Source organism: Xenopus laevis, chromosome 4S, assembly GCF_017654675.1.
Source record: "Xenopus laevis strain J_2021 chromosome 4S, Xenopus_laevis_v10.1, whole genome shotgun sequence".
Classification (NCBI taxonomy): domain Eukaryota; kingdom Metazoa; phylum Chordata; class Amphibia; order Anura; family Pipidae; genus Xenopus; species Xenopus laevis.
The window spans coordinates 96,738,147-96,761,868 of NC_054378.1; the positions used below are offsets into that span (position 1 = coordinate 96,738,147).

At 38.7% G+C, this 23,722-nt stretch overlaps 1 protein-coding gene across 1 annotated transcript; it reads right to left on the bottom strand.

Annotated features, from left to right (window-relative positions):
- Nucleotides 1–467: 467 nt before the first annotated feature.
- uchl5.S (ubiquitin C-terminal hydrolase L5 S homeolog) lies at nt 468–23,613 on the bottom strand. Its single transcript, XM_018261159.2, has 11 exons — nt 23,415–23,613; nt 21,917–21,980; nt 18,525–18,630; nt 16,768–16,893; nt 13,640–13,701; nt 10,444–10,574; nt 8,702–8,765; nt 7,974–8,076; nt 7,096–7,209; nt 6,285–6,383; nt 468–1,168 (listed from the first exon to the last, which is right to left on the bottom strand). Exons 1-11 carry the CDS (start codon nt 23,488–23,490, stop codon nt 1,124–1,126), a joined length of 990 nt encoding a protein of 329 aa, XP_018116648.1. The 5' UTR covers nt 23,491–23,613; the 3' UTR covers nt 468–1,123.
- Between the last annotated feature and the right edge of the window lie 109 nt (nt 23,614–23,722).

Sequence of the window (23,722 nt, forward strand, 5' to 3'; positions counted from 1 at the left end):
TCCATACCTGTACCTGGTGTTCCAAATAGACTCTGAAAATAGTAGAATACACAGACCTGCTTGTTTAAGTACTGAAGTTATTAAAATCTGGGCAAATATTACAGAAACAAGGAGAAATGTGCCATATAGAAATAGCGGAATAGGTCCATTTTCAGTCGAATAGGTCCGTATTTGACCGAATTCGAATCGTACGAATCCCCAAAAAAAACCTTTGCTTTTTCAAAGTCCATCAATTGACTCCACATAGGTTCTAGGAGTTCCCTCATAGGCTAAAACAGCAATTCGGCAGGTTTTAGATGGCGAATGGTCAAAGTCTAATTTTTAAAGAGACAGTACATGATGAATTTCATCTTCAAATTCGAATCTAATTTGGACTATTCCCTAGTCAAAGTACACACAAAACAGCTCGAAATGCAAATTTTTTGAATTCGAAAATTCATCTCGACCTTTGATAAATCTGCCCCCTTATGTCAGTGTATGACAGGTTAAATCCTACTGGTAAGCATAAGACTGCAGATAAGGTTGTAAGCCTGAATTCAGAACTTCCTTACCAGACTGAGCAAAAACACGGTGATTAAGAAAACGTTTTCGCAAGAGTTTTATGAGAAATGCTCCAGGTATTCAAGGACAACTGCGACGAGGACAAAAATATACAATGTACAAGCATGATGTCTGCAAAAGGGACTTACATAGAAAAAGGGAAAAAACATGGAACAACAGAACACAGTTACAATTTTGTTTTTTATACACACATGCTCACATTTTAGAGCCTCTTTTTGTCCCCAATTCTTTCCTTTAGTGGCCAAGAATCACACTGCACCGCAGGTCGCGTGTGTTCAATCATAAGCCGTGTTCATTAACATCTGAGAGTGTGATATATTTCTTTCCAATCCTATTACTAAAGGGGCGCATAATATTATGTGGCACGTTTTTAAAGATGTAGGATTTTCGAGGTCTAATGTACTGTAAACATGCACTGGGATGCAGGTGAAAACCGTGCTGAACTCTCCATACAAAACAACTGTGCTCTGTACAATATTTAGGAGCTTGTTTCCGCTCGTTCTGTGGCATGAAAAAGGAAGAAGCTTTGTTTTCTGTTCTATTTCCAAAGTAGCAAGGGGTGTCATTTGGCTTCCTGCGCCCTTCTTGTGTTGTGCTTCTCTTTGGCCTGAAGAAAGAAAGGAGAGATTGTGGTTAATTCATAGAGCCTGTTCAGTAGAAACTGAAGAAATAAGCACATCATTATTTTAACTTGCTCTCAGATTATGAAACATCTTTACTGGTGTGACTCCTTTAATGCAAGAAGATCACTCAAGAAGATATTGGATTATGACTATGTTGACAAACAGCATATTGAGGGAAACTCAATGATCAAAGGGAGAAATAGCAGAACTCCCAACATGGAGCTACATCAAACCAAGGCTTATAAATGTACAGGTATGGGACCGGTTATCCAGAATGCTTGGGACCAGGGTTTTCTGTAATTTCGATCTATCTGTAATTTGGATCTTCATTCCTTAAGTCTACTAGAAAATCATGTAAACATTAAATAGACCTTATAGGATTATTTTGCCTCCAATAAGGATTAATTTTATCTTAGTTTGGATCAAGTACAATGTACTGTTTTATTATTACAGAGAAAAGGGAAATCATTTTAAAAAAATTTGGATTATTTGGATAAAATGTAGTATATAGGAGACGGCCTTTCCGTAATTCAGAGCTTTCTGGTTAACAGGTTTCCGGATAAGGGATCTCATACCTGTACAAAAATCTTTTATTAGTTCAACAAAAATGATCAACCTTATGATAAAAACACACATGCACAATTAAGCACACAGGGATAGTAGTGAACTGAATAATGCATTAAACAGGGTTAACTGTCCAGATCACAGCACCCGCATCACAAAAATGGACACTAGGTACCTGGGTACAAACCAAAATGTCCAGAACAGCACACAATGGATTCAAATTGTTTCTGTACTGCCAACAGCATGTCCCTATCATGAGAACCACACATATGTATTAGGAATCAGTGCTATCAACATGAATCAAAACACCAAGGGATCAATTTGCTAAGCGGTGAAAAATCGCCAGCGATGGCTTCACAGCCATCGCAACACTTCTCCAAGCTAAAATTTGCTCAGACAACGCCAATTTACTGAAATACAAATATCCTTAAAGGCCCATGAACGCTGGCAAAGGCTGGCGAAAGAGGTAACGTTCAGAGTAATCCATTAGCCAGAGTGAAAATTAATCTGGCGATAGTGCGAATCACCACTTGCGTCTGTCTCCTTTGGTAGCGAAGTAACTCCTGCATCCGGCGAATCGGTGAAAAGTCCCTGAAAACGGTAACATTGGCGAATCACTTTGCCCTTCAGTAAATCTGCCCCCTAGAATCCTTATCCTGGAGAATAAATTAAAATTCTACAATATTTGCATATTAATCCGGCTGGTCATAAACACCCCAATACTCACTGGTATTGTAGGGATTTGTTCCATGTAGTGATATACTCCATGAGAACTAAAAAGCACTGCACATGCTACAGATTCAGCCAAGTGAATAACAGCAACCAATCACAGCCAGGGGAATGCACTCCAATTGTGCTAATAAACATCAGATAAGTGGTGTAACTTCCAGTAAGCACAGAAATACATTATATCACAATGCCTGTGCCCTATTCTGTACACAGACAGTACTGAAATCTCATAACCCGGATGCTAAAGCAACAGACATATCTAATAAGCAGTAAAGTGTTCATAAAAGAAGAAAATGTTACAATTATGAATGTTTTTTATAAAGAAGGCTATTTTACACATCATTTTCATATCTGCCTTACACCTAGGGGGTACTCTTCATGTGTCTCCATTTCTTCCCCGCTAACAAATAATATTAACAGATGAAATTCATAGAAAATGAAATCTGTTTTTTCTTTATCACCTCAACACTACAATTTAGCACTAGGCTAAGAAATCAGCCCCTTCATTCTTTCACCTATTTTATGTCCACCAACAGGGAAGCATGAAAACGGAGTGAGTTAAACAGCACGGCTAGCAGGTAGCCTAATGAATTGACAACTAACTCCAAGGTCACTTGCTGCACGACTTAGGAAAAAGATTTTAAAGGAATACAAAACAAATTAGTGACAAAAAAGCACCAAGAAAATTACCATATTTTTGCTTCATTCCCCAGAGAAATTCTGTGAGTCTGTAAGAGTTTATTGTAAAGCACATACGGCAGTTTTAAAGAGGCAACAACTAAGCAAACAGAAATGAGCTTTCATTTCAGGACAACAAGACCCTCTCTCAGTGGGCATGACATACCAATGTAAAACGGACTGACTCACATCTACTTAAATAAGGTTAAAACAAATGAAAAGTGTTAAGGCCCCTGAAGGCCTGTTATATGCAACTCACCATGGAAAAAGCACGTCTCCAAGCCTTAAGAGGCCAAGATATAAATCATCCGCCTATGAGTACAGGTGAGCTCACCCACTGACTAAGCTGTCCTTGCTGTGAACCTGCCATGCCTAAATCAACATTCTGGTTTTACGTGAAAAGGTACAGAAAGAATAAAGGTATGTGAACTGCTACAATGTGACCATCTAAAGCTGCTAGGGCCCAAGAGATATTGTAAAGGGGCAGTATACCCCCTAAACATGCACTCCCAACAATTTGTTGTATTTTATTTAGTAAGCTAAACAGGACAAGTAAGGAAACTGAACCTACTCAGTGTTTGGTCCTTGCAAGATAGATTCCCGGTGCACAACCCCTCCTTCAACCATGTTTTTGTCTAAAGGCCCCCCATATACTGGCAGATAAAAGCTGCCGACAGACCGAGTAGGCAGTTTATTGGCCCGTGTGTGTGGGGGGGCATCAGACGGGCTTTCCCGTTTGATATCTGGCCAATCTCGATCGGGCGGGTTATAAAAATCCCGCCGCATCTCTGCATGTACGCAGTCCCGTGATCCGACCGCCCGATCTCCTGCATTATGATGAGATCGTTGGGCCCTAGGGCCTATGATCAGATCAGCCCAATATCGCCACTTCAATGTGGGCATATCGGGCAGAATTCTGCTTGTTTGACGACATCGCCAAACGAGCGGATCTCTACGTTTTACGGTTAGTTCACACGAGGAGATTCAGGTAGATTTTGTCGCCTGACGACTAATCGCCTCGTCTTCTGAGCGACTATCTCCCCGAACTACCTCAGCGTGTTTTCCCATAGGCTACAATGAAAAGTCGCCAGACGACAAAATCTCCCCGAATCTCCTCGAGTGGCCTTACCCTTACAGATAAGCAGGAGTTAATTATTTAGTGAAATTATCTATGCACTAGTAATTACTAACCTCACAAGGATCAAACATGGTCTAGCCCTAATTTCCTCATTTGTCTTATCAAAATACAAAGATTTAATGTGAATAAAACAATTGGGAAAAAGTATGAATGGCACAAGCCTTGTTTATTGTTATCATGTTGAACAAACATAAGCATAATAAAGCGAAATCTGTTTATATAAATGGCAGCCATACATTTAGACAAGAGGTTTCTAAAAAGCCATAAATAAAAAAACAAAAATTGAATAAAACCAATGTAAACAAAGCAAGCATAAACAATGGTAGTGAAACTGTACCTCTTACTATGGAGAGTGTGTGCGTATTATGTTTTGGCGCCATACAGAGGCAGAAGATTGAAACTGCACAATACATTTAAGAAAACATTTCCAAGGGAGAAAAATAAAATTTCAAATGCAGCTATTTTACACACAGTTAATTTATGGCAAACACTTATTCCATCCTAAAAATCTAGTATCTAATTTGGTGGGACCTTGTAATAATTTCATAAGTTTTTTTGTTAAACATATGGCTCTTAACAAGAATCAGAAAGGAGTAAAATAACAGCCGTAGAGATATGACTTAGATATGATAAAACAATAGCGAGGATACAGATTGATAAAAAACAGAGAAAGCAACAGCTTCCAAAAATAATCATATTGTTATCCAGTGTTACTAATTGTAGATTCATGAAATGATCACATACAGTAATAACACAAGGCACAGGAATTTCAGAATAGTCGCTAAGAAGTTAGAAACCTATATCCTATATGTGTTACCCACTTCTTGGTCATTACGTTTCTAACCCTTTCTTCCTTCCTCCAGGTCCCTCAATGAGTTTCCTCTTTGGCATAAATTCCAGGCATTAAGGAGCAAATTTACTAAGGTTCGAACAGTAAATTTGAATTCTCTTTTTTGTCATGACTCACAAATTTGAATTTAAAACTACCAACTCGAATTTGAATGTGAGCTTTATCATTTTTACCTTGTCCTTGGAAACAGTCCATATTAGACTATTCTACAACTAAAACCTGCAGAGTTCATGTAGAAGTCAATGACAAATGACCCTTGAACTATGTGAAGATGTTAATACTGTAGTTGTGATGAGCCAAATTTTTGCTTTGAAAATGATGCAATGGGAGCAACAACAAAAAAAGTCGTGCATCAAAAAAAAATTTTGAAGTGCCAAAGTCACTTTTTTTTCAGAGCAAAACACTTTGAATTTGATTTGAGTTTTTGGGTCGGGACTATTCAAATTGTGAATAAAATCTAATTTATTAGCGTTTTAAAAAAAAAGTGCACATTACTCTGAAATTCAACCTTTGATAAATAACCCCAAGGCTCTGGTTATGCATAGGTTAGAAATTCCTATATGTCTTTATTCATCTGTAGAAACTGCCATGATGATTGTGACAATGTGTTATCCATAGAGCTTAGCAGATATTTAGCACCATCTAGTGCTCAAACATTAGACTTACCATGACATGTGACAGATGTTCTCATAAATAAGAAAAAAACGTTTGTACACAGAGTTTGTAGCAACGACCGTTTCAACACAGAGATAAGTATTTACACGTACATGAACACAGAAAAAAAAGACTGTACTTTGGGGACATACTTAACATACATGGAAAACATATTCCATATAAATGATTTGACCTTCACTGGGGTCTTTGATCAACTCACCAGAGGGCAGAAATGTACTGTATATATGTAATTACTATTTGTTTGCAACAGGGCAATCTTTCCTTATGGGATTAAGTCCGAAGGTGACACACAAAAATATATTTTCTAAATTAAACTTCTCCAGATTTTAAATTCTATTCCCATATAAAGCAACGTTAAAGAACTCTTTCCTTCTTTGTTTGTGCTTTTAGACTATCATACAACAGGAAGGTGTTCTCATTTTCCTGACTCAGGCTTAGCAGTCAGAGCCCAAACTGAATCGCTTACCTTTTCTACTAATGGTATTAACTGCTGATGCTCTGCTAGAGTCTTCAACAACTCCATGATGAATGGAAGGTAGTTATGTTTTCTTCTGATATTTTCAATCTAAAAGGAGAGAACAATTGAGTTACAGTATAACCATCATACACTTCTGAATGTATAGCAGTTCTTCAGGTGATCAGAACAGAAAATTATTGATTATCTATTTATTATCTAAATTAGAGTGACTAACAGAAACTGACTTACAGAAACCCAATCACAAAAAAAAAAAGCTCTTGGAGCCAGCTCTTCTACATTAACAACCCTTTCTGTTTTTCCATATTAAAAAAATGTTTTAAAAATTAGATATATTTTTGAGAAAGCTGTTATACAGAAAACTCCTGAACGGAAACTCTTGCCCTGATAACTAAACTGGCATGAATACCTGTTTTAAAATGTTCTATAGCAGCTAGTAGATACGGTGATCCAAATTACACAAAATACCTGGTCGCAAGCATTTCAGATAAACGATCCTGCATACATACAATTATGTGATTTTAAAAAATAAAGATTTCGGGGGGAGGGGAATATGGTTCAAATCTGGTAAAAAAAAAAGTTGACATAATGAAGTCCATATTTGAACTAACACCATAGCAGTAAGTTTTCTGAGGCGCCATTTATAAAAATGGTAAGGCAGATACCAAGCACTTAATCTGTATTGTAACTGTACTTTATATTTATGTGTATTGTATTTTTGTACTTTTGTTCTTCAGTGGCTGCAACATTATTCAAGAAAACTATCAAAGAAAATCTAGACAGGGAAAGAGTGAACTCTCACCTTGTATCGCTTTATCTTTTGGTTCTCCTCTTCTATAAGCATCTGGTATTTTGCGATTTCAGACTGCATGGAGCTCAGCAAAGTGCTGCCCTGGTCTGTGTCCATAGGCTCCTCCTATATCACCAGGTAAAGGGCAGAAATATCACAGGTAAGAGACGTGATCTAAGATTAGCTTGACTAGGCATTTGCCACAGACAGCTGAAATAAACATCCACTAGTAAAACCAGGAATCTGTATCCTACAAGTCAAACTTGAACACTTGTGAAAGTAATTGTCACGTGGGTGCTTATCCTCTGAAAACCAAAAGGACTGCTTACATTGTGAGTATATGTGCTGTGCATAAAACATCTTCATTACTCAGTATATCTTCAAAGCTGTGGTTTAAATGGCATTTAAAAGGACACCACTATCTATTGCTATAAATGTGTCTATAGAAGGAATGCTAGCTTGACTCTAGAGCTGCAAGTGTTTTTGAACTAGTCTTTGCCTATACCATTGCCATTGCAATAGCTCCATTATCCTTTAAATCAGCTTGTGTCTCTAGTTTCCTTCTTGTGATCCGAACTAGCTCAGACCAGAGAGATGTAGCATAGTAATAACTAAACACAAAGGATTTTGTCCATATCCCAAACCAAAACTAAGTTTACATATGCAAATTAGTGAAATCCCAGGAAAAAGAAAAACACCATGTTAGATAGACATGAGGTTTAAAGTTATGCGAGTTTAAGGGTTTGTATGCGGTTCAGCCAGGCTTGAAGTCGGCCTTAGCAAAGTCCTACTGAAAAAAAAAAAAAAGACTGACTTGCTGAAAACTCAGAATTTGGTGCATACCCAATTAGAAGACTGAATACATTAATAAAAGCGCAATCATATCTGACCTCTGCAATCCGCCTCTGTAAATCTGCAATCTTCTGCTCATAGATCTTCTTTCTGTCCGACACAATAGCCATCAAATTGAACCGTATCTCACCTTCACAGTACCTAATGCAGAATAAACCATGCAGTGAAATTTAAATGCATTCTTTAATACAGGGAGAACTGGGGCACTGACCTCCATTGTTTACAAGTCATTGAATACATTAGCTTTGTACACAAGTTTAAGCCCTCCTCGAAGTAAAGAATTAAGCAGATAGTAAGAGACTTAGTATGCTGTGAACCATAAAATCAGGAGGAAGTTACATATCAGAGGGAAGACTTATATACACACACACACTTAGGGGCAGATTTATCAAGGGTCGAATTGAAAATTCGATTTTTTTAAATTAGAATTTCGAGTTTATTTTAGTGTAATTCGAAAAAAATTTAAATTCAAAATGTATCATGTACTGTCCATTTAAGAATTCGAATTAGACTATTCGCCATCTAAAACCTGCCGAATTAGTGTATTAGCCTTTGGGGGACATCCTACAATCAATTTGGAGTCATTTGGAGTCGTTTGGTGGACTTTTGAAAAAATAATAATATTATAGACTCCCGTAAACTTTAAATTCCACCCTTGATAAATATGCCCCTTACTGTTCTGGTATCTGAATACTGCACAAGTGAAATCAGCAAAAGTGAAATCGGCAATAGTATTACTAATATTTTTTAGTTTTTATGTGCTTACTTCTGCATTCGTTTCTCTATAACAGGTCTAGCTGCACTGATCCAATCATCATCCTTACATGGTCCTAGAGGAAGGAACAAAGCAAAACGATAAAAACAAAAATTACAGGTATGTGGTGACACAGGCAAAAGAATAATCAAGTTTGGTTTTTTTTCAAATTATTTACAATAAAATACAAGGTTTAAACTGTGACAATAACACCAGCAGAGCTTACAATCTATGGCCTAATCAAACTCAGAACCACAGTGCTACAGCATCCACCAAGATATCCTCTGATCCAGCCGTTATGAACATTTAGAAGCTGGCCTTAACCAATATGCCCTCGTTTAATTCCTGGGGATCATTTATTCAATTGAGTCCTGGGGAAAGCTTGATAATGCATTAATCCATTAATACTTTAAAAAGCAAACCTAGATTGTAAGCTCTGTGGGTGTAATACACCTTCATTTTTACGCATTACAGTTCATTTTACAAATCGAAGGCCATCACTAATGGAAACGAACAAAACTTTTGATTAAAAAAATGTATGCTATGATAACTTTTCATTTTAAAGTTAAATTGTTGGCAGTTTTCTAGTTACAGCACTTAAGGAATACCCATTTGTCTGTTTATACTGCAGCTCCATTCCGAGAAGTGGGCACAGTGAAATCCTTATGTTCTCTGTCATGCAGATCCTCCCACCAGTCCAGGAACTTCATCTCCAAGTGATTCATCATTACAGAAAACAAATCAGTCATATCCCCCAGTCAGAGTGACATATCTTTTCTAAAGCCACGATCTAAAATGCTTTGGGAAACCACCCTCTCTACTCAGCTGTAATACAAATTAGGAAGCCAAGGTTTTTGCCTTTTAAAGGAGAAGGAAAGGTTAAAACTAAGTAAGCCTTATAAGAAAGGTCCATCTAAATATACCAGTAAACCCCAAAAGTAGCGCTGCTCTGAGTCCACTGGCAAAAGAAACACTGCATTTCTTTCCTTCTATTGTGTACACATGGGCTTCTGTATCAGACTTCATGCCTTCAGCTTAAACCTCATTGCCCTGGGCAAGAGCATGCTCGGTTTGCTCCTCTTCCCCCGCCCCCCTCCCTTCTCTACTGTAATCTGAGCCCAGAGCAGGGAGAGACTCAGGCAGGAAGTGATGTCACACCATGTTAATACTGCAGCTCCTATCCCAAACAAACAGAGAGTTTCTAGAGCTTTTTACTCAGGTATGGTAAAACATTCTACAGAATAAATATAGCATTCTAGCTTGCACTATTGCAGCTAATCTATTGGCAATAAAATACCTCCGTAGCTTTCCTTCTCCTTTAACATAGTTTTGTAGGGTCAGCCTTAAAAACATGTAAGTTGTAGGTTTCCTTTTTGGTTTGCATACAAACATCTGCTATACTTGCATAATAACATATAAAATGCAGTTATTCTACAGTTTTCTATTGTATATAGATGCAAATAAAGGCCAAATCATTTCACCACATCTTCAAACGCTGAAGAAAGGCTTTACACTATGATCCATTTGCAAAGATAAGCGTAATGACAACCTGACTTATTCTAGAGATATGTGTCTGTTCCTAGAAATTGTTGTGGCAATTCCGGTTTGCTCTGAATTGGGTAGTGTTTTGCCCCTCTCCTAAGAAGCGCCGCAACTCTGTGTGTGTGAATACCCTTATAACTCCTGGGTTACTGTAACTTTACATTTGTGACACTGTGTAAAAGGGATGACAGAATTTGCAAGTCAACGCCCACCTAAATCAATTGGTCCATCCTTTAAGCCGTCCAGTTCGTAAAGCCTTCCGTTCACTGGAACGTAGCTGACAAAGTGAAATGCATCGTCTTCCTTCGTCGAGGATTTCGCATCAAACTCAAACATTTGTTGCCTGTGGGTTTAAAACCAAAGGAGAGAGAAGAAAAAGTACATAAATGCATTTGAATAAACATCACACCTCCACCATAACTTCATTGATCAAGATAAATACAGGTATGGGATCTGTTATCTGGAAACAAATTATCCAGAAGGCTCCAGATTATGGAAAGGCCATCTCCCATAGACTCCATTTTATCCAAATTTTTAAAAGTTATTTCCTTTTTCTCTGTAATAATAAAACAGTAGCTTGTACTTAATCCCAACTAAGACATAATTAATCCCATATCTGTACTATAACTGTTCCTTATTGCCCTGAGACATTGACTTACAACTTTAGGTCAAGTTGAGTGTTTCTGCTAAATCACAATCATAGATTAACTACTTCTGGATAATTGACATCAAACTTGAATATCCTGGTTATGTTTTAAGTCGCTGATGGCCATCATTCACCATGTTATTGTTAAAGGCTTCACTGCTCTTTTAGGGTAAGGCCACACTAAGCGATAGCGCGGCGATTTGACTCGCCGCGACTATTCGCCGCGACTTTTAATCCTCAATCGCTGGCGAAACTTTGGCGCTGGCGTCTATGGGAAATCGCGCAAAATCGCCAGCGTAAAAACACACGCGGCGATCTTTTTTCCTAGCGAGGCGATTTCGAGCGACAATAGAAAAAAGATCGCCGCGTGTGTTTTTACGCAGCGATTCCCCATAGACGCCAGCGCCAAAGTTTCGCCAGCGATTGAGGATTAAAAGTCGCGGCGAATAGTCGCGGCGAGTCAAATCGCCGCGCTATCGCTTAGTGTGGCCTTACCCTTAGCCAGATTATTTATATCACAAATGTTGTTTTTTGTTTCGCTAACTTTGCCGTAATTTAGAGGTTAGAGAAGTCTTGCAGCTCAATCTCCCGCATCTCTCTTCTCTAAGGCAGAGAAGCGATTTGGAAGCTTGTTAATAATCCAATTTCTGTGCATGACTTGGACAAGGCTTACTGTTCCAGGCTGCTGCCCAAACTAGATGCTTGGAAATTGGCTGGCAGAGAAATGTACTGTAGGCTGCAATGGCAAGTTTTTGTTTGTGTGTATGTGTGTCGGGGAGGGGGTTCCATACTTGCTTGCAGTGCTTAGATATATGAGGACACTAAACTCATCTGCAATGACTGTATTGGTTTATATCTGGGATTAAAGCTTTAGAAGAATATATGTATGGTAATTCTAAAATACATTTTAAACAGAGTTATGTACCAAAGCAAAATAAAGCAATATAGGTAGTGTCTGATATTATATAGGGAACAGCAGTACTATGCAACATAACGGCCTTGTTTACTGAAAGCATCAACATAGTTAAAGGAACAGTAACACCAAAGAATAAATGTTTTTTTATAAAGATATACGTCCTGTTGCCCTGCACTGGTAAGACTATTCTGTTTGTCTCAGGAACTCTACTATAGTTTATCACTGATCCCCAACCAGTAGCACATGAGCAACATGTTGCTCTCAGTGTCCTCAAAGCAGGAGCTTATTTTTGAATTCCAGGCTTGGAAGCGAGTTTTAATTGCATAAAAACTTAGTATGGTGCCAAGTAGAGCCTCCTGTAAGCTGCCAGTACACATAGGGGCTACCAAATAACCAATTACAGCCCTTATTTAGTCCCTCAATGGACTTTTTCATGGTTGTGTTGCTCCCCAACTCTTTTTACATTTGAATGTGGCTCACGGGTAAAAAAGGTTGGGGACCCCTGGTTTATATAAGCAAGCTGCCATGGGGCAGCCATTCAAGCACAGGATTCACAGTAGAAGAATCCCATTGAACACTACAGTCCGTGATCTGTTATTGGCTGCCCCCCAATAGCTACACAGCAGTTTGTTTGTATAAACTATAGTAGTGTTTCTGAAGCACACACACCAATTTTACCAGTCCAGCACAAAAGTAAATTATATTTTCATTACTTATTTTTCAACACCTATTCTTTGGTGTTCCTGTTCCTTTAGAAAAAAAACAAAGGGATGATGAATGTTATGTTTGCAATCACTTATCCGATACCCCAGGCTGGTGTTCGTGTTAGACCAATCATCCACCATGACAACAAAATATTCAAAGGTTCAGCCTACCAACTAAAGACATTACTGGTGCCCATTGCAGGTTTAGTATCTGGTTTTGGGTGATCAACAGTAATGGAAGGTAACCCAATCAACGTATAAAAACACATTTCAAACCGCAAAGGAAAACAAAAGAACTCATAACTCACGATTTTTTAGTAATTAAGTTTATAGTATAACAGTTCTTTTTTTCTAGTAAGAGAATGAGATGTCCAGTGATAAAGCAGTGCCTTTTCCCTTCTACATAACCGATTTTACCTATATTACTCAAAGGCTTTCTCCATCGCTGCCAACATAATAGCTACGTGAATATCAAAAGGTCACAGTGTGCCAGCACTCTAGCAGTGTAGATACAAGACATGCACACTATTTTCTTTCCTATTTCCAGTAAGCACTTAATGTGTTTGTACACTGGTCTGGAAAGTACAAGCCTCTGGCCAAGTCATGTACTGGGAAAGAGGAACATTTATACTACAATCTTTTGTGAACTGTAAAAATACTGCCACCTACTAATAGAAATGTTTTGCCATAAAGGGAAGTACTCTTTGCTTATACCACTACATGACATAAAACAACATTTATTCGTTTTACAGCATATTCTTAATTCCAATTTCTATCAGGACAAAAAGCATACAGTACATCAATTACTATACTTCCTGTGTGACACAGGCTGAAGGGAAACAAATGACATCACAATTTTGTGTTTACATGTCATGATAACTATAATAAAACCTAATTGTCTGCTTAGTAATTTCCAATTTCGGACAATGCCACAGTGAGCTCATGACCACTGACACTGCAGATTGAGACCAACTTGCAGTATTTCCCACTGTTACACTTAAAGGACATGTTGCATCACTAGAAATTATTTCCCACTGTGCAGAACTGAAATTTCAAAATTTATTCATGACCTCTTCCCTCAAAACAAAAATAAATCGCAGCTTTTGTCTCTGCAGAAGGGACATAAACCTGCACAAACGTACCTGGCAAAACTGTTGTGTACTAGACGGATCACGTCTGAATTGCTTAGAGCCAATCCTTTCATCTAAAACAGAGCACACGCATGAAGATTGTGTTATCCAGCAAAAAGCTTTTCACTTGCGCCTACTAATCTCCACGATAGCTCGTTGGTAGCTCTCCTTACTCCACCACATTGCAGAGAGACAGGGGAAGGGTGAGAGATATTATTAGGAGTATAAACATTTAAAATCCTTTGAAGGAAAGGGGTTGTCCACCTTCAAACATTTTTTTCACATTTGAATGGTTTCAGAAATGAAGACCGTTGATACATTTCTTATATTTGGACCTGCTGAGCATAATCCCTAAATTTTATTGAAGGCAGCTGTTATACAGTAGTTATTTAGTGATGTGCGGGCCAACCTGAAACCCGCAGGAGCTGTGGGTTTACCTGTGGGTCAGGCAGGTTTGGGCCAAGTCACACACAATTTATGGGCAGGTTTGGACTGCCCTCCAGCTTCTTCTGCATGGCTTAGCCTCTATTTATACGAGCATGCCAGCTGATTGTGATGTCAGAGATGGGGTGTGGCAGGCGCACAACTAGCAGCCGAACGCAGGAAAAATGCATGTTGCGTCTAAACCTGCGTTCGGCACCTACACGCGCCTGTGTGAGTACAGTCCATTGGAAAAAATGTAATGCATCTATTCCTGCGCTCCCCTGCGGCTGAACGCAGAAAAACGGAACGCAGGGGAGCACAGCTACAACCGCTCGTGAGTAGGAGTCCTAAGGCAGGTTATATATAGACTTAAAAGGTTGAACTTGATGGACATTTATGTTTTTTCAAACTAACTTACTATGTTACTATAAGTAGAGGCGCCTTGCTGGGTCAGATGCACATCACTATTGCTATTGCTCCATAGATAGTACTTAGAAATGCATTTGTTAATGTTTCAACTTCAATTTTAGTAAAACAAGCATTTGAAAGCAGAGCTGTTAGTCTTACAAAAGGAGGACAGAAGCAGCTACAACAAGGAGGACAATGCAAAGTTAAGTGTATCATCTTGTTTCCCATATAAATATTCTTACATACATGTGTAAATATAGGTGTATACACAGTACAGAAAAGGAGCATTGAACAAGTCAAGTTTTTTCTCAGTTATTCCTTATGGGCTATTGATATGAAATGTATACCAACCAGTTGGTTACAACCCAAGTCATTCACACATACAAAGAACTCAAAAACAAACAAGTCCATAAATTAAGATACAGTAAGTGTAATAAAGTGGAATGACAGGGAATATGGATTGAACACAAAGAAAATGAGGTGCAAAAAGGCATGGAGAAGCCAAGAAACCTGCTGAAATCTGACAGTATTTAGAAAGCTATCCTGTCCCCATCAGTGCAAATTAAAATCAACTGCTTTATTCCTAATTGATGGCCAATAAAAAGGTTTCTCATCACTAAGGTATCACACAAGAGCTGCAAAAGCAGGAAGTTGTGTTCTGGCTATTATGTTAGACATCTGTTTGCTACAGTCTTTATACATTACATTTTTGGCTAACTAACTATAATGAAAACATTTTTTTTTATTTTGCATAGACTATTTATCCAGTTTTTATTTTTACACTGAACAATTCCTTTAAGACCATTGCAACCTTATGGTTGAAAAACATACTGATGGCATTGGTTTCAGATGTATTTCTAAGCTTTTGAATGTCCCAGTGAGCACTGTTGGAGCCATAATCCGAAAGTGGAATGAACATTGTTTCACCCTAAACTGGCCACAATCAGGTACTCTTCGCAAGATTTCTAACAGAGGAGTCAAAAAAATAATCAGAAGAGTTGTCCAAGAGCCAACGATCATTTACAGAGAGCTTTAGAAAGACTTTGAATTAGCAGATACAGTGGTTTCAAAGAAAAGAATAAGTAATGCACTCAAACCAACATGGCCTCTATGCACGCTCACCATGCAAGACTCCACTGCTGAAGGAAAGCACGTTAAAGCTCGTTTAAAGTTTGCTCAACAACATTTGGACAAGCCATTGAAATTCCGGAGAATGTAGTTTGATCAGATGAGACCAAAATTGAACACTGTGGATGTCATTGCACACACCATGTTTGGAGGAGAAATAACTGCACATCACCCCAAAAACACCATACCAAGAACGAAGTTTGCATATGGGAACATCATGGTGTGGGGCTGTCCAGGGGCGATCTGTGGGCTGCTGCCGTCTGAGGCAGCAACCCCGATGCCGCCCCCCTCTCGGCGCTTAAAAGTTTAGCGGCGGAGCGGGTCAAAAGGTGTGGATCCCTAGTGTAATGACCGCATTCTGCACTAGCAGAAAGTTATCTTAAAGTTACAGGAGTCGGCTTTTTGCTGCCCCTTGTAACTGGCAATTCCCTGCCGCCTGAGGCAAGGTACTCACCTTGCCTCGTGGCAGGAACGGCCCTTGGACTGCCTAGCATATGGTACTGGCAGACTTCATGTAATTGAAGGAAGGATAATTGGAGAAATGTAACAGGACATTCTTGATAAGAATCTGCTGCCATCTACCAGGATGCTGAAAATAAAATTAGGGACAGATCCCAAACACACAGCCAAATAAACTCTGAATTGGTTTAAGAGAAAGAAAATAATCACCCAACTTCAATCCAATTGAAAATCTATGGAAAGAACCGAAGATCAGAGTTCATAGGAGAGGCCCCCAGAAGCTACAAAATTTGAAGTTTGTGTGGAAGAACGGGCCAAAATCACACCTGAGCAATGCATGTGAATAGTTTCTCCGGACAGGAGGAGTTTTGAAGCTCTTCTCACCAAACAGAGGTTTTCCTGTTAAGTACTAAATAAATTTCAGTAAGCGTGTTCAATACTTATTCCCTGTGCCATTCCACTTTATTACACATAATTTATGGATTTATCGGTTTTGAGTTCTTTGTATGTGCAGATTATTTGGGTTGTTACGGACATCTGGTGTGAAATTCATGTCAATAGCCCCATCAGAAATATATTTACTGAGAAAGACACCGATGTGTTCAATACTTATCTTCCCTGGTGGATGTGGCTGTGTGTGTATACAGAGATATATATATATTAAAATTTAAAAAAAAATGAAAAGGATGTGGATAAAAGTAAACTGTTTCAGAATTACTTACAGCGGCATCAAAGCTTTGGGTGAATTCTTTGAATTCAGACAGAGTTTCTCCTAAATGTACATCAGCATGTGTGGTGTTCAGCAAAATACTGATGATTGCTTGTGTAGCACATGCGTTATTTATTACCTGTTTAAACAGAAACAAAAGAATGAAAAAACAATTCAGAATTTGTATGTAAAAGAAAACACCAATACTTTACAGACCACAGTCTACGAGAAAATCATGTAAACATTTAATAAACCCAGTAGGCTGGTTTTGCTTCCAATAAGTAATAATTAGATCTTTGTATGGATTAAATACAAGGTACTGTTTTATTATTACAGAGAAAAAGGAAATCATTTGAAAATCTGGATTATTTGGATAAAATGGAGTCTGTGGGAGATGGCCTTTTTGAAATTTGGAGCTTTCTTGATAACGGATTCCTGGATAACAGATCATATACCTGTATAATATACTGATCATAAATTTCCCTTTGCAAGCATAAGGGATCAGTATGAGCCTGCAAATCTGTATTTCTAATTCCTTAGATCTATTGCACATTTTTAATAATAAGAAACAACTTACTTGAAACAAGACCTTACATATTTAATTTTTTTTTTTTGCCATTTTGAGCCTTATTTACTGCCCCCACAAATAAAATAAGCTGGGAAAATAAATAGCAATCCAGCTCCTGGTACTGCCATGCTTGCAGGTGCTTATCCAGAGTGATATATCTAATTAACACATTTATTTAAACATTCAGAAATTGGTACAGCATAGCCATATTTCCAGTAAGTAGCAATTTAAAAGAAAATAAACTGCAGGTGTAGTCAATTTTCACTCAATGGACCAAAAACTATCGTCTTCCTCACGTATATCTGATCCCAGCCAATGACCACAAATGCGCAAGGCTTTTCACTAGCCCCAGGGAGATCAAGCAGGTGTAACTGCAAATAACCTTCCCCATGGCAAATGTATGGTCAGCTTTACAGACTAACTAATCAATCGTTCAAATGTCCTGCAGCAATAACCAGTGTTACATTTCTTTCACACTGATCAAACACTGGAAATTAAAGAACGGATTTAATTTTGGAAGATCTAGGTCACAAAAATAAATAAAAACAGTCTGATTTTGTTGCTTGAAAGAATAGTGATCATTAATCCTTACAGGCAGTTATTTTACAACTATGTGTTATTGATATTAACTAGGCATTTAGAATGGCTGTATCCAGAATTTCCAGGAAGAAAATGATCTTCAGGGGCAGAATCTTGTGCATTTGCCAACCCATGTACATCTCAATAAGCATCAGCTGGATAGGTCTGGCTGAGAATATAGTGCTCCTACCCATAAGAGCCTAAAGCAGGGCACTACAGGTAATAAAAAAAAACAGCACCCTCAAATTAAACCACTAATGACTACCTAATCTAAGACTGCCCTTTTGCTTACTAGGACCAGAAACGAGATAACATCTAGAAACCAGACAACAGTCCAGAAACCAGACAACATCCATATACCAGACAACAGTCTATTAAGTAGGTGATAAACCAATGAACTGGTTATTAGTACAGTTTGGGCACACACATGAAATCATTATGCAGATTGGCATCAGTATGTCAATATAGTAATATGTCCTATCAAGATTAATTTTTTTCTTCATCACCTCTATTTCTTTCATTGCAAAGAACAGACTTGTTTAATTCTTTAAAATGATTACAACACAAGGCAGGGGTAATGTGTAAGAAACTGATTGCATGGAGGATATTTAAATGAATGATACCTGTTTAGCAAAAAACATTGTGTCCAACCTGGAGTCTTGAACAACAGAGCCAGCTGGTTCTTCTCCTGGCTGCCACTTAAAGAGGAAGATTAGTCCTTGCACAGGTCTGTAAATAACAACAAAACAAATATATTCCTGCAGCAGTTGAGGCTTGTGTCACACAAAAAACAGAGCGCATAAATGTCTGCAAGTGCAATTGCAGTTCCCGCACATTCCCTGCAGTTAGAGGCGCTTTCGTTAAAGGACAAGGAAAGTCTAAAATAGAATAAGGCTAGAAATTGCTGTATTTTGTATACTAAATATAAGCATGAACTTACTGCACCACAAAGCCTAATCAAACAAATGATTTATGCTTTCAAAGTTGGCCACAGGGGGCTGTCATCTTGTAACTTTGTGACACATCTTTGTAAGATCAAGACTGTGCACATGCTCAGTGTGGTCTGGGCTGCTTAGGGATCGTCATAAACAAAGCTGCTTGAGTTCTGCATGGCTGGTAAGTTAAGGTGGGGGCTCCCCCTGCTGTTCATAAGTATAACTGCTCAGCAGTTAGGGACCATCTGACAATTCCTATCCACAGCAGCAAATGAAGGGAGAATTTCACTGCATACAGTCAGGTTTCTTATAAAAACGGTACACATTTTTTAATTAAAGTATATTGGAGATAGGTTTCTTTTTCATTAAAGAAAGTAAAAATGGGATTTTATTTTTTTGCCTTTCCTTGTCCTTTAAAGGTACTTGTATCAAAATATGCTTCTGGCACTTCCATATAGTTGCACTTGGAACCACTCAATCCTTCCAGCCTACTATTCTCAACAGAGTTACACTGCACCCATTGCCAGAGGAACCTAGAGCTCACCCCACAGCTCTAACCTCCTGCTTGTAATATGGTCCCTTTGGAAAACAAGTCAGTGAAAAGGCATTATCATATACCAAACTGTTTTTGCAAAAACCCTTTTTGAATCTGTGGCCAGTTGCTGCACCAGACACTGACTGACTTTGTGCCATGAGAAGTAGTGGAGAGGAATACAACTTTGCTGCTGCTCACGGGGTTGCAATGAGGCTGTGACCACAAAATACATATAGTCAAATACAAGAGTCCTCTGCACTCAACCCATTATCAATATATTTAAGACAGACATTTTGTGCATACTGCTACTGAAAAATGCCTTACTCTTTAAACAAAACAGGGATTGTTTGTCCATATATTGCAATATATTTAAGCTGGCCAACTACGTCAAAGTCATCCCATATCTGGCCAGTCCTATGCTCAATTTTCATCTGATTCATTAAGAATTCTATTGCTTCATTATACATTTTACAAAGAGACTAAGTTTTACCTGCAACTTACTAGCTGCTTTCAAAGTAAAACTCCCAACTTTCCCTTGTTTGTTATAGTTATACAGGAGCAGTGACCAGCTCCATGTTGTAGCTCCCACCCAACTATAGTCAGGTGATCCCACTGGTGTCTAATAAAAGGGCAGCCAAGTATGGAGGTTTACTTTGAAAGCAGCAAGTTAAGTTTCAGGTAAAACCAAGTCCCTTTGTAAAATGTATAATGAAGCAATAGAATTCTTAATGAATCAGATAAAATTGAGCATAGGACTGGCCAGATATGGGATGACTTTGACGTAGTTGGCCAGCTTAAATATATTGCAATATATGGACAAACAATCCCTGTTTTGTTTAAAGGGTAAGGCATTTTTCAGTAGCAGTATGCACAAAATGTCTATGTCTTAAATATATTGATAATGGGTTGAGTGCAGAGGACTCTTATATATATATATATATATATATATATATATATATATATATATATATATATATTCCATATGGAGTGACACTGACTGTGACACTGACTGTGACACTGACTGTGACACTGACTGTGACACTGACTGTGACACTGACTGTGACACTGACTGTGACACTGACTGTGACACTGACTGTGACACTGACTGTGACACTGACTGTGACACGTTTCCTCACATACTGTTTAAAAGGAATATCTCTTGCACTAAATCTAAAATTAAAAGCCACATTCTACTTCTCATACAAGCATAATCAAAACAAATCAACAGTCCACTAAACAGCTCTCTGTATAAGGTTAGTGAGCTGCTCCTTCTATGAAAGCCTAACAGACTGTAGCTGGGGGTAGGGATGGGTTGTTTACAGAGCCAGACTGGGAGCAAAAAGCAGCCCCTGCAACAAAAAAAAAAAAAAAGCAAAGCAGCCCATATGTAAACACACACACACCCACCCACCCAAATACACAGACACACACCCAAATACAGACACACAAATACACATAAATACACTGACACAGACACACACACAGCAGAGTAGCTGGTACCATTTATAGGAATCACTCAAGGAAGAGTAGTAGATTAAGCTTTTGTGCCAGTAAATACTACCCATTATGAAGGGATGCTAGGAAGACTATAACCAGTACTATTGTGCCCCTCTCACCCAGAATATGAAGTACTCTTTGATTCTGGCCTGATGTGTGGGGTTGTGCACAGTGAGTGAGCGCAGAGACTGCACAGGATAATTCACGCGGCCCCGAATGCACCCCTTTCAGGGCTCAGTTGGACTTCATCTACCCCAGTGCCTTCAGGCGATAAGAGTGGCTGCCGGGCTGGTATCGGAGTCATTGAGCTGCAGCATGACAGCTAGCGAGTCGGCCAAAACAAGCAGGGAGACTGTATACTTCAGCACCACATTATATCCGGGCTGTCACGTGCCACATGCGGCCGATAGGTTCAATTGGGATTTCCGGGTGCTCAGTATTGAGGGGAAGTTAGAAGTCCGGGAGGCTGTTGGGGTACAGGTTGCTGTGTGAGCACCACATCTAATCAGACAGTGGGCGACCCACTTAAACGCAGGGTAGAGCGGACCTTCGGGCATTTGTCCGAACAGACAGGTTACCAGTCCGGGACTGGTTGTTTATATGGAGGGCTTCTCAGTGGGCTGATGATTTGTTTTTATTGTGCAACTATGCACGGGATGTAGAATGTGGGACTCATTTATCAATACCGGGCAAATTTGCCCTTGGGCAGTTACCTATAGAAACCAATCATGGATTAGCTTTTTATAGCCAGCTGTAAGTAGAACAATGAATGCAGCAATTTGATTGGTTGCCATGGGTTATTGCCCATGGGCAAATTTGCCCAGTGCTGATAAATGACCCCCTGTGACTTTCCTTTCAATGAAAGATTTAGCATAATAAAAACCATACATAAGTCTTAATTAAACTAATAAAAAAAAGTATATTCAACACAAGCCTGATTCATTGAGCAGCTACTACTTTAGTCACCGTGAATCAATTTAATGCTGGTCATACAGAAAAAGAAATATATATCCCTGCATAACAGATAGTAAAAATGCAAAACACTTACTGCAAGTCTTCAAAGTGCTCTTGTTCCAGACTCCATATTTCTTCTACTTGAATTCCTCTGCATCCTGCACAACATCAACAACATTTTAAATCAACCAAGAAAAAAATGAATTAAAATAATAAAAATATCAAATAATGATAAAATAAAAACTTAACCACAAATTGTTTTATGTAATAAGTGACTAGTAGTGTCCTTTAAATGGGCAGTATACATCCTTGTTCAACATGCATTCAATGAATGTGCTGAACAAATTTGTTGTGTATTTTTTTCATGAAATCCTAAATTTAATTTCATTTAAAAGAATGGAGTGAAATTAGCTTTCCACTGCACACACACACAGCAGATATAAGAGACATAAAACCTACAAGAATTTTCTGGCCAACTTGCACCCTATGTGAGTAGTTACAGGCAGATTTAACACAAACAAGTAGTGGGTCAGTAGCCTTATATTGCCATGGATATGTCATTTCAAACCATTACAGAATAAAATCTCACTAATGGTTACTAATGTTTAGGGATGCACAGTATCCAAGATTTTGGTTCGGGATTGGGCCTTTTTCAGCAGGATTCGGATTAATCCTTCTGCCCGGCCAAACTGAATCCTAATTTGCATATGCAATTTAGGGCCGGGAGGGAAATGGTATGGCTTTGTCACAAAACAAGGCAGTATAAATATTTTCCCTTCCCATCCTTAATTTGCTTACGCAAATTCAGATTTGGTACGGTATTCGGCCAAATCTTTTCGTGAAGGATTCAGGGGCTTGGCCAAATCCAAAATAGTGGATTCGGTGCATCCCTACTAATGTTTAAAAAACCCATAGAAATAATAGAATGGTTCATTACACCATTTAAAATAAACTAGTGATGCAACTTGCAAGTACCAACTGTTAAAATGCTTAGAAGTGTATCAACTCATGTAACAATCTAGGCAGCCCTGCCTTATAATGACTGGATACATTTATAAAAAGCTTTAAAAGTGTTTATATCAGCATCACTGCACCTATACAATTTTCACTGGTATTAGTGTTTTTTTAATTATTTGTCTACCTTTCGCAGTTTGCAATTTAAAACATGTTTTTTTTTGGCGGGGGGGTGGGGTCAGTGACCCTAGCAACCAGACAACTATTGCTCTGGGGAGGCTACAGTTCAAACAATATCTTTAGGTTGAATAACTCAGTATTCTATTCAAGCCTTCTCCTTTATATCTTCCAGCATATTGTTCACTGTCGTACTGCTTTGTTACTAGGGCATAGCCTACCATAGCAACCAGATCTCTGTTGAAATGCCAAACTAGAGATCCGCTAGGGGAAAAAAGGCTAAATAAGCCAAAACACTCAGAAAGTCTAGTCATACTAAAAGCATTAATGTGTCAATGTGAGCACCGCGTGTGATCAGTCGGCGCGATCTTGATGCAAGTCTATAGGTGCATGTGTAGCAATTGCACGTAACACACGTGTTACTAATAGTAAAAGTACACTAGGCTGGAAAGGCAACACACCAAAGCCTTTAATTAGCTCGGTGAACACCCCGGGGTCGCTTTCCATCAGGCACCATTCTCCAGCACTGCCCGCCATCTCTCCCAAGCACCGCGGCTTCGCATTAAACGCGACTCCACTCGAATACCAATCGGGCGCCGGAAATTGACGTCACAGGGAGGAAACGTCAACCTGTCACTGCCATCTATCCAGGGAACTACAACACCCAGACTACAACGTCCCCTGTGTTAATGGAAATGAATTCTGGACATTGTAGTTCGCAGACCGTAAACTACGTGTATTGGTCTATGCCAAAGTCTCTGTAGGCAAA